General features: G+C 46.5%; 1 protein-coding gene across 4 annotated transcripts in view; it reads right to left on the reverse strand.

Annotated features, from left to right (window-relative positions):
• The window catches only part of LOC108575426 (sodium/calcium exchanger 3), a 163040-nt gene that overhangs the window by 67928 nt on the left and 82888 nt on the right, over positions 1 to 12224 (reverse strand). Inside the window, exon 4 of one of the 4 annotated variants that reach the window (XM_017938213.1) lies at positions 3214 to 3227. The exons of the other annotated variants lie outside the window; for them this stretch is intronic. Coding sequence (XP_017793702.1) covers positions 3214 to 3227 — 14 coding nt within the window. The remainder of the gene's footprint in view (positions 1 to 3213; positions 3228 to 12224) is intronic. 4 annotated transcript variants of the gene reach the window in all.

The following is a 12224-nucleotide window of genomic DNA, read 5'->3' on the forward strand; positions in this document are numbered from 1 at the left end:
ATACAGGGTGTCCCGTAACTCCTCGAACACCCGGAAATGGGGGGTTGCTGGGGTGACTCTGAACAACTGTTTCCTTTACCAAAATGTTGTTTGAAGCTTCATTTTTGAATTATTAACGAAAAACACTGGCTAATCGGAGCGCGCGTAGAGCCCGCGCTCAGGGACGGAGAACAAAGGCTCATTCGCACGCGATTCCGACTAATTGCAGTTTTTTCAAAAATTTATACAAACGTCGGAATGACGGCAAAAAATCATTTCTCTAAGCCTTATAAAAATAGTGGTGCAAAGTCAAATTTTTTGACAGCGATCGATAACCGAGAAGTCACGCGTACGCATTTGTTCGATCGCGCGCGGGTGAGCCTCTGTTCTTCGTCCCTGAGCGCGGGCTCTACGCGCGCTCTGATTGGCCAGTGTTTTTCGTTAATAATTCAAAAATGAAGCTTCAAGCAACATTTTGGTAAAGGAAAAAGTTGTTCAGAGTCACCCCAGCAACCCCCCATTTCCGGGTTTTCGAGGAGTTACGGGACACCCTGTATACATTCCTGTCTTTACCATTTCCTCTTTCCTTCCGTTCTGTTCTCTACGATGACGTCGCCTCACGCGTGTCGTAGAAATGAATAGAAAGAAAGTAGAAAGGCGAGAGAGAGTAGAATAGAAATAGAGGGGAAATACACCGAGGCAAAAATGAAACTTTTGTTTCTTATTCTTTAATACACTGTTTGCTTAGTCGACTGTGACACTTTTGACGCGTGTACACGGTGAAGAAATATTGTCACATCTGTAGGGTGAAAAGGGTACGTAAGGTGTATCGTGTTCTGTAACACGAACCGCGAGACTTAACGAGCAGTGTACGAGTACTACGGGGTTATATTTACATAGAAATGCGGCTGTATGGTGGTGATAGGAGGTGTGAGAGCGAAGAAGGAGAGAGAAGTGCGTTTTCGTCGTGGGCCTCTTAGGGAACTCGTTAGCGAAGCTAATTTAGAGAACTGTGTGCGCCTTGGAACGCAGGGGAAACTATTAGGCTAGGGTCAAAGAAGCTGTGGAGACGAGGAGCTGAGAGAGAAGCTGATGCTTCGCTGTTTAATCCGTTTCGATGTCGAAGTACCGCGATAGAGCTTCTTAAAGACCGCGTACTCACAATTCCTGTCTTCCTGGCTTAAACAGCCCTATTTTTCCATCTTCGAGTCATTCTCTGTATTGTCGCCTATACGTCACGTTTTGCCACTTTTAACAAGTTTCTCGTCCACGAAACGCCGATCTTTGATTGCTCCGATTTAAATGCCACCCCAATACCTGGCCTCACTCTTGAGAAATTCAGGCAAAACCAGGCATCACAGCCCTCTCACACTCTATCATTGTCTAAGACAAGCTTCGTTCGACTTCTACCGGTACTTTCTTCAGAAAACAATTGAAAAAGTTTCTCGAATTTCCACCCAAATTTTTGGCTCTCCCCGTTAAACGTCGCTTCTATCGGCGATCCAACGATAGCTAACACTTAACCCGCCCTACGTTAACTACTGTACTATAATTCACGCTTCCTAAACGATACCGTACAATCGTTGAATTTGGTAGAGTTTAGCAGCGAGGCAGAGCTGTGCAAGTTATTCGTACCTAGGGACGTTTTACGAGCGCTGTAAATATTCCGTCTCTCCCTCTTCTCGTGAGCTACGTCCACCGGATGAACAAAATCCGCGCGCGACCATTGAATTCCAATGGTCTTCTTTCTTCTCTCCTCTTCTTCTCTCCTGGTTTTCTCCCTTTTTTCTCTCCCGTCTCTCCGTCTGTTCCACACACCGTTCATCCCCTTAATTCAATACGCAAGCCCCGCGATGCATCCGAACTCATCTCCTCCCGAAATACGAGCACCGTACGTGCGTGTGTGTGCTGTGCGCGAACGCATTTATCATCGGTTAGAATGCACTAGGGCTCGGAAAGATTGTCGTATCGATCTGAACGTCGCGACGCGTTACGTCGAGCAATGTTACTTTTCCCAACGCGGTCTCTCCCTTTCCAGATATTTTGTACACTTGCCAGCCCGCGTGGAAGGCGATGCCGAAGGTGTAACGAAAATAACGGCGATTGAGAGCGGCTGGGTGAAAGTTTCTGTGGAAATTTCGAGCTTTCCTATCTGTGTTTCTTATTGAAGTGAGACAGAGGTAAATGTTTTATTCGTTGGTAGGTGTACAAATTAATTTCGGGCGTTTTTCTCAAGTTTCAATTTTATTGGCGGAAAATTCTGTTCAAAGTAACGTTCATCCTTTCGGATCACCTTTCTAGATTTTTCATGCGACGCGCATAGACAACGACCCAAGCCACAGTGGGCCTTAGACAAGGATGAGCGCAGGCTGCACCTCCACCCCAAAGCTTGCACGGTCCCAACGGCTGAAAAACCGTATAAAAACGGAAAAAGGGCAGCGGCCCACACAATATCGCAAACAGTCACCGAGGAGCAAACCGACGTTATTTTAAATCAGTTATTTTAAGCGCCTGTGTTTCCTTAGTCTTACATAACTAATGTAAGGTATGTCAGAAAGTACTCGGACGCGTCGCCCTGCCGATCCCTGTCCTCCCCTACTCGAACAGGCCCAGGGAAAGACCCAAAGGGGCGGAGTCACCCCCACCGAGCGCGCTGGGCGTGGCTTCGAGATGCTCGCTTCACCGTCTTCGGGACGGATCTTCTCACAGGTACAGGTGCACTTTGGCACGGGCAGAGGCCAAGGACCCGGTCGGTGTTGTCACATCGCTATCGCAACCGATCCGCGTTTATTTCCGCATCGTTTCATCGCTATCGCGACCGATCCGCGTATGTTCGCCCAGGGAATCACTGAGCGCGGCGACGGCTTCGCCGTCTGGCTGGGCCGAACTAGAATGTATGTGATATGTGTAAAACAATAATAAAAGAGTGACGGCTCGGGCCGAGGACGGGACAGTCGGAAGTGATACGGAAGAATACGTTATTTTCCTAGACGCCCTACACTAACGAATTTCTTCTCTGAAAACTATAGCGATTTTTAGTGGATAACGTCGTCGAGACTTTGTGAAAAAGGCAGAAAATTAATTTCTACACGTACTACATTTTCTGCAGCGGAGCGTTGCCACGAAAAATTCGTCACCGTGGCGAATAATCGAGGGTGCGTTGGATTCCTCGTAAAGTAACGAATAAAACCCCCATTTAAATTTATCTCTTATCTCAATTAGAAATAGAGACACGACCGTTCCAATTCCTCCCAAATTTCGCTATAAACTTTCCCAAGAATCCAATACTTTCAGATAAAATAGATTGAAAATCCATAGAAAAATTGTGGAATCGATGGGAAAAATGAGATTCGAGTAAGTTTACCTTGGTCGAAAACTATTTGAAAATTCTAAGATAAACGACGGCAAGATAGGCGATTCAATTTGAACTCTTCCTCGGTATCGTCGTGAAATGTCCCAAGTTTCGAAAGATATTGCGAGGCTGCGCGTCGCGAGCCTTAATGGCAACGGTTCGAATGGTTCGAGAGGGGAACGATCTCTCTCTCTCCCATCCCTATCGTATCTCTTTCACACGGACGATCGCTACAGCCCATTGGAAAAGTTTACCGAGTCCAGTGGATTGTAAAAATATTTACAGCCTCTAATAACACGTTCGAAAGTCTCCGGGCTAGGTTTGTGCCACGACCAACAGTCGTTCCAGAGACGAAGCACGAAAACAAAAGTTGTATAAACTCGCGGCTTTATGGTCACTTTTTCTTCGACGTTTCCCAGAACACAGCCAAACGAGGCTTCCTACTTTCACGTGTGTCTACTCTTCTTACGCGTTACTACGTGCTTTTCCTGATTTCTACGGAGCTATCGTCCATTTCGCCCGAGCTTTCGTTCTTTTTTTCGACGAGTGAAAATAGAGAAAAACGAGGGAAGATTGTAGGGTGTGACAAGGACGAGAGTTTCCTTGAACGTGTCTAGAGGACGAAGTCTACCTTCGAGTCTACTGCTTTACGTAAATCTTGGATAATCGATGGGGACCTTGTTTACCGGACAAACAACTGCACAAGGAGACACGCGAACCACAGAACAGATTATTTTAGTTTGTAACAGAATAGCTGGACTATACTGTAGGTCAGTCTGCTTCAAAGGGTTCGTCGAATCTTCGAGAAATTCTGTATAAACATCGCTCTGTAAAGAAATTAATTATCGTAAGATCTGAAGAAAGTTACTGCCGACAGTTTGGTCCATCTTCATCCACGAGGAAACGTCGGCGCCTCTCTTCCCGGCAACCACTTTTCGAGGAAGTATCGACAAGAAGTTTGCCAGCTCCCCAGGGGTAATTCTCGTGGACGAGACCCAATGTTATACTCGTAGGATTTCACCAAGCGTGACTCGCTATTCCTCTTGACCTATCGTCGAAGACCCTTCGTTCATCCTCGAAATTCAGCCAGGGTCACGAGCCACCAATTTCTCGCCACTTTTATCCCTACGTATCCACTTCCTCCTCCTTCTTATCCCTGCCTCACAGTTGGTTATTCAATCCAAGAGGGGTTTTGCTTTGTTTAACGGGCAACATTTTTCTTGTTAACTTGTCACCATAGCAGGACGGTTAAGGACACGCGTCCCGTTACGTGCCGGATCATCGATTTTACGTCGTCTACAGCCTTTTTCCACCACCTCGAGAAATTGCATTTAAATCGTCTCGCGATATACTTCCTCTCTCTTCCAGCAAAATCTCTTCGAACAACCTTCGAAAAATCACTACACGCGTACAAAATTTTCACGAATTGTTGGCAGAAAATTTCAGAGGTGATTCTAGAAGTCGATACAAGTCGAAAAGGAAGAATAAAAAAGTCGCGTTCGAGGCTTCGTTTTTCAGTTACGAGCATTTTAAAATATCCCCGCAACCGAGCAAACCTTCATACACCAACGAATATAGGGCATGCAAGACACAGGGGTTATTCTCGAAGCAACGTACGTGTATACAAGGATTTATTGCACTTTATAAAACAATCCTAAAAAAAGAAAGGAAAAGTGTTCGATTCGAAGCAGATACACGGGTTCGCGATGAAACTGTGAAATATCGCGGAGAGAGAGAAGAAAACAACGAAACAAAGTTTGCTGTAGTCATGTCAAGGCCTCGCAGCGACTGACAGACACGCCCCGCTTTTGTCGGTGGTTATTTTTCGCCAGGGATTTCCCGGAGTTCGCGCTTTTCCTCGGCGTTCCCTTCGCATACGAAGGATCCAGGGGTCTCCGAGCGGAATAATATTCCGTTACAGAAGCTTCTTATCCCGCGGAAACCTCGCCCTCGCGACAAATCCGATACCGCCAGTTTTCGGTCAGATTCAATTTCCCTGTGTTTCTATCCGATATTACAAGTCCTTCGATATCGATTCCCAACGAGCCTGTCACCTCGCTTTTTCACCTCTTCTCGCCCAAAAACTTTCCACCAGGGTGGGAAAAATAGAGCTGCGACCTGTGTGTATCGACGCAGGACGATTATCACAGCTGAATCGTTCACGTATCGTTGACTTCACAGACCTTTCCCAAAGAAAAAAAAGTGTGCACTTTTCCTCTTCTTTTTCCTCGCTCGTGGGTCAGGGAGTTTCACGGGCGGAGGGACGCGTTTATTTCGGGGAAAAGGACGGAGCCGTCAATGATTGTCCGTGCAAAGAGCATCGAACGTGGGCTGAAATGCCAGGTGTCACACTCCCGTGAAATAATGCATGCATTTAGAGCTGTACACGTGCCACTCTGACGAGTGATCGAGCGTGAAAATCGTACAGGTAGCACCGCGTCTTTCCAAGTAACGTATATTTATCCTTTCGCGTCACCTGATGCTGAACAGTGTCTAATTTAACCTTGCAGGAGTTTCTACTTGGAAAAACGCTTCGACATTTTACGAGCCGAGGAATTTCAACGTGGCAAATTGTGTGGGTTTACAAGGTGCATCGACGCTGTGAAACAGTTTCGATAAATTCGGTGTTTCTCTGCTTCTTTTCAAGGCTTCCCTTTCTGTTCTCGATACCTTAGCGATTACGTATCGAAGCGAGAACGCAACGACGCGATCGTGCTTCTTCTTTACTCTCGAACTTAACTACATTTAGCAAATTAGCGGTTGGAAATGGAACGAATCGTGCGATTGGTTTCACCGCCATAAAGTAACCAATCTTCTGGCTCGTAGAGTGGTTTCTATAAAATATGCTCGTGTGTTTATTCGAAATTGTTCAGTTATTGTAACGAGGAACGGAATGCCCATTACGTTGAATGAGCTCCTGAAACAAAGCTCCGGGTACCACAGAGAACATCGAGGCCGGCGCGGTGGTTAAGTTTCCTTATTTACGAGCGGCGCTCGTAACGCGTTTAATCGCGTTAGAAATGTCAGCAGCCTAACATCCGGCCCCGAAGCGACCCAGAAACGCTCCTATTTATCATCCTTTCGAAGCCTGGCTACTTGCGGGCCAGCCGTTCAGTTTACCTCGGAAAAATCCTATCGTAACTCATTAGGGGGTAAACAGATCTGACAGTGGAATTTACTCTAGGTTCTCTTTCCTTAATTTTCGAAAACTAAATTGGCCAAAGTATGAGAATTTCGCGGTGGCTATCAGGGAGGAGAGATAAGTAGGCGAAAGGGGAATCTTCCAAGTGGACCTAATCTTCCGGTTAAACGACTCCGGAGACTCTCGGAGAAATTTCCGTCGATTTAACGTGCGGCTCGTTCCAAGATTGTATTATTTTTTCCACCAGATACCGTTGTAACGTCGTTTCGTTCCGCGGTATCTCGAGTTTCCGGGGAACGAGTCGACGATGGCTGTAATTGCGAACCGACCGGAGAGAGAGATCTCTCCTCTTCTTCCGTTGGCCGATTTCTTCTTCTTCTTCTTCTTCCTTTTAATCGCGACGTTTAACGAGAACCGCGGCGAAGCGGGGGCAAGGTTAAATCGGGAGGAACGGCGAACGGTGGAAACCGATGAAACAAGCGGAGAAAACAACTGGCAGACGAAGGAGAAGTTAAGTGAAACCTTTTTCTTCAACCAGACAAGGAAAGAGAGAATGGTAAACGCAGGGATGGAGAGAGTTAGATGGAGAATAATCGAACGATTCCGGGGAAAAGAGGGTCGAGGTCGAGGAAGTCGCCGACGAAGCGTATTAAAAAGGTGCTCAAACGTAACGAGTAGAAAACGATTTATCGGCGTAAGGCGGAGACGAGATTAATAATGGAAGCGGGCGCGGGCAGAACGGAAATCGATTAACGATCGGTTCGAGGCACAGCCACCACGCCGTCTAGCCCGGGGATTTATCGCCTTTGAGACTCGCCTTTCATCGTCCTGCGCGACTTCCTAGCGAAATTCGTTGCCAACCTTACCACGCACACACCACCACCGCCGCAGACTCTTTCTCTTCTTCTTGTCCAGACGGGTTTAGGAACACGCGTGGCTTCCCCGCAACCCTTTCAACCGTTTAAAGGGTTGCAACAGTCTTTCAATACCTCCGTGCATCCCCTAAATGCATTGCGAGATTTAACGCGAACGGTACTTGAGCTCGCGCAACTTCCCATCATTTTTTCTGGTGTTTTCTGAAGATTTGGAAATATTCATCGCACTCTGTATTTCGAGAGATTAGCTCCATGGTATTTCTGCAACCTCGAGACGAATTGCTCGTATTTCAGCGGAAAGGTGGTCGCATCTTCGTGGCTCGCCAAGTGTGCAATTAACCGTTTTCCCCGGTTGAGAGAACGAAGGCAGTCGAATTCTGAAGCAACTGGCTGGTTATGCGCAAGCTATAGGCACAGAGAAAGAGAGAGAGGTTGCACGTAAACGCATTAGGCGCATCGTGAAACCTAACCGCTACCGTGGCTAATTAGTTACAGTGGCGGTGCAGTGAAAGCGCCCGCCGTTGAACACGCGTTCTCCCTCCTCTTCTCTCCTCGTTTTCGTTCACTAAACGCGATGCACTTTTCAGCGGGGGCTGATTAATTAAACCGCGCGCTTATCAACTATTTATGTTCGTTCAAACGTTCAACACACCGTAAGCATGTGCGTCGGGAAACCAATCACTTCTCTCTCCCCACTTTATTTCCGATTCCAGTTCATTTTAAACACGCCGTTTCAACCATACATGACGTGGCTTTGGAATGTTATAATGCAACAAACACGGCTCCTGTGCGGTGTTTTGTAGTATTTCAATGCGAGGAAATACGGGACAACGACGAGAATTGATATTGGTTCGATTACATTGCTGGAAGGTTGATTTTGTATGCAACACACGCCTCATCTATAAAATTACAGTATTACCGTTTGTAAATGGAATAATACAACAGAAACGCATTCATTCCTTTGAGAAAGGTGGAAGAACAATTTCTGTTTACTTAAAAAAGTCTCGGGTAAAGCAGAAACAAACGAAGAAAACACGGTCACCCATCTTTTCTCGGTACTCGAACCAGCGACGCTTCACTTCCACGATCGCAAGTACGTAGACTAACCAGTCTAACTATCCAAGTACCTAATTAAACCTCCTAAATACCACGTACTCATACCTCCTGTCGTTCAACCACTTTATTACAACGAAAATCGAACCCGAACCCATCCATTTCTGTTGCCCGCGTCCAATATCGAATAAAACGTTTTATCGGCTCGATTTGTGGCGTAATAAAGATTACAATTGCAGCTTCTCCGTGGCGAGCCAGCAACTGTTTCCCCTCGCGTCTCCACGGTACTCGATTGACAAGTAATAAAGGCCGTCGTTCCGCCGCGTAAACGGCGAACCAGAATCGTTCCGGGCGACTCCGTGTAAAATTATTCCCCAGTACACGGTGATCGATAAATCGTGGCGCATAGGTAACGCGCAAGTACCAAAGCCTCGAATCATTTTTCCACCCGTCGCAAGTGGCACGCGGGCTTACTCGTAAAAAGCCTCGATACCTCTCTTCCTACGCGTTTCTTCCGCTCGTTTATCTTCACTCTTTTTTCTTCTTCTTCCTCCTACTCGGGAAGATCGCGTGGAATATTTATCCGGTGGCCGGTGGAGTTGCACGTGCGATCGTATAGGGGTTGATCGAATGGTTCGATTAAATTTCCAAAAGGGAGAAGAAACCTTTTAAGCTGGGTAAAAGCTGGAATTCGAGGGCGGAGCAATTAGGAGTTGGGCACAATTGCTTGGAAGTTGTTGAAACTCTCGGACCGCGGAGAATCCTTTCGGAAACTGTTTTCCAACTTGCAGACCTCACCCCTTCCCCCGTTCCTTGTGCTGCTGCTGCTTCTTCGGCGTATAAGCCGCGAGAGAGCAAAGCGTATCCAGCGGCTATATACGAAACGGCTGGCGCCAAGGCGTTACTTCTTCCCCTCCTTCGGCCCCGTAGCAGCGTGTTCAAACACACCGGAAACGGCGAACATCCAGTCCTCCAGCTGCTTCGCGAAATTACTTTAACTTTCTGAAATCTGAATGTTGCGCGCCTGTTCGAAGGGAAGCCTCTTGTAACGTTCACAGACGAGAACAACAGGGAACTGTTTCTTCGAGATTAAATTGGTTCTTGCGTTCTTGGAAGATCGAATTCAACTTCTTCTCGCGGTTTTGCTGCAATTTTTGCCCACCTTTTAACGTTTATTTATCAGATTTTTGCAATGGAAGATTGAAGATCTTCTGTATGCTAATACGAAGATCGAGAGTCACAAGATCGAAGGTCGGCAACGTTACGATTGAGAACGATGCGGACGCTTATCACACGGCATGCTCCAACTCACTCCGAAGTCCCATTTCCAAGAATTGGTGGGGATAGCGACGGACGCTTAAGTGTGCAAAAATTTGGGACGCTTATGCGTGCACCACTGTACTCTGTTTCACACGGCATGCTCCAACTCACTCCGAAGTCCCATTTCCAAGAATTGGTGGGGATAGCGACGGACGCTTAAGTGTGCAAAAATTCGGACGCTTAAGTGTGCAAAAATTGCGGACGCTTATGCGTGCACCACTGTACTCTGTTTCACACGGCACGCTCGAACTCACTCCGAAGTCCCATTTCCAAGAATTGGTGGGGATAGCGACGGACGCTTAAGTGTGCAAAAATTCGGACGCTTAAGTGTGCAAAAATTGCGGACGTTTATGCGTGCACCACTGTACTTTGTTTCACACGGCACGCTCGAACTCACTCCGAAGTCCCATTTCCAAGAATTGGTGGGGATAGCGACGGACGCTTAAGCGTGCAAAAATTTGGACGCTTAAGTGTGCAAAAATTGCGGACGCTTATGCGTGCACCACTGTACTCTGTTTCACACGGCACGCTCGAACTCACTCCGAAGTCCCATTTCCAAGAATTGGTGGGGATAGCGACGGACGCTTAAGTGTGCAAAAATTCGGACGCTTAAGTGTGCAAAAATTGCGGACGTTTATGCGTGCACCACTGTACTTTGTTTCACACGGCACGCTCGAACTCACTCCGAAGTCCCATTTCCAAGAATTGGTGGGGATAGCGACGGACGCTTAAGTGTGCAAAAATTGCGGACGCTTATGCGTGCACCACTGTACTTTGTTTCACACGGCACGCTCCAACTCACTCCGAAGTCCCATTTCCAAGAATTGGTGGGGATAGCGACGGACGCTTAAGTGTGCACTACTGTATCTAGTATCGGGGCCTCCGTACCCAAATAGGGAACCTCCCAGCGAAAATAGAGACGGGGTAGTTGACGTAGTGCACAAAGTCTCGGCTTGCTAAGTACTCAACATTTTTCTGTTGGCTCCTACGCTTATAGCATATCTGTTTAAGGGATAAGAGGTACGGCTGACCATTTTCCTCGAGCCTTTAGCGTGGATGAGTAAGGATCACGGTTCGCCGGTGAGTCGCGATAGAGGAAAGTACGATTTGGGAAGGTGAACGTTTCGGTCCCTTCAACAATGGCGTATCGGTGATGGAAGCCCCGTGAGACTAGCCGTCCTGGTAACCACGCCACAGTGTTCACGATTCGATGATCGAAACGCTCGCTTCCTTTGTGGTGGGTTCTCCCACTCGTCAAAGGGGAATTCAATAAAATGGTAATAAAAACAATTCCTTCGAGAGCTACCTCTTTCTCTCTCTCTCTCCCTCTTTTTCATCTTCCTTCGAAATATCCTGGACGACTTGCTCGCCCTGACAATTACCGTATAGAATTCGTTTCAAATTCTCGAGAGTATTTTGTTTAGAAGAAGGCTTCGGTGTGTTTCAACCCTTTGCCAGTCTAACAAAATTATGAATTACGGCAAAAGAAGTTTACATTTCTCACGTATTTTTTTAACAATTACCTCGGGTGTGATCATTTTTAAAACAAGGGATACACGAAGGGTTAAGTCGTTCTCACGTTTATTGCGAAAAAAAGAAACACATTGGAGGCTCACATTTTTCTCAACGTGATATGCCAAAAACAATTTCAATTTCATTTATTTTTCATTATTCCCTAGGCACGTACAATAGAAACAGGCTTCCCACTTATTTACAATGCCGTAACTTGCATTCTCGCCGTAGAACAGAAAGGATAGCGCAGTATGGAAAGTGAAAGAAAATAATTAAACAAAATTGTGCACGTGTAAGACATGAGCGTTAATGTGTTAACCAAAGCTGCAAAAATTTCTTATTTAAAACTCGGTTAATTAAATTAAAGCGAAAGTGCGTAATTGTAGCGGAGCATGCGGTAAAACCGTATGTAAAGATCGAGGAGCATGATTCCTCCTGCTATCTCTTGATTGGCTAACAGGTAATGGATGGCGTTGGGAGGATTACCGTGCGCCAAAAACGAGGCTCGATCGTCATTTGTTTCCCCCGATGGGCGGATTGTCCGGCTCGATGGGAGAGAAAGACGACACGCGCTCGCATTGTAAAGCTTGTGAAAAATACAGTGCTTCGCCTAGATTGTAACCCTTACGTCACAGAATTAAAGTGCACCAAAAATCTCCAAAAGTATAACGCGGTCAACTTTCCAAGCCGCCTTGTAAACATCGACAGCACCGAAAGGCTTAAAACAATTTCCACAACACCCCACAAACTTTCTTCAAAGTATCACAAGAGCATTAAAATCTGAAAAAGCCACGAAAACATTCGCATTCGCGACGACCCAACAGCCTTCGCAATTTTCCCCTACGCAGAATAATTACTCAATTAATTCACCGTTGCTCAAACGTATCGTCTATTCTCTCGAATCGTTAGTACGATACAATTAATTTACGATCGAACGTCAGGGTGGTTCGCAGGCAAGAGAGGTAGCGACGAATAAACGAGGAACGGCTCG

This window comes from Habropoda laboriosa, unplaced genomic scaffold, assembly GCF_001263275.1.
Source record: "Habropoda laboriosa isolate 0110345459 unplaced genomic scaffold, ASM126327v1 scaffold297, whole genome shotgun sequence".
Taxonomy (NCBI): Eukaryota; Metazoa; Arthropoda; class Insecta; order Hymenoptera; family Apidae; genus Habropoda; species Habropoda laboriosa.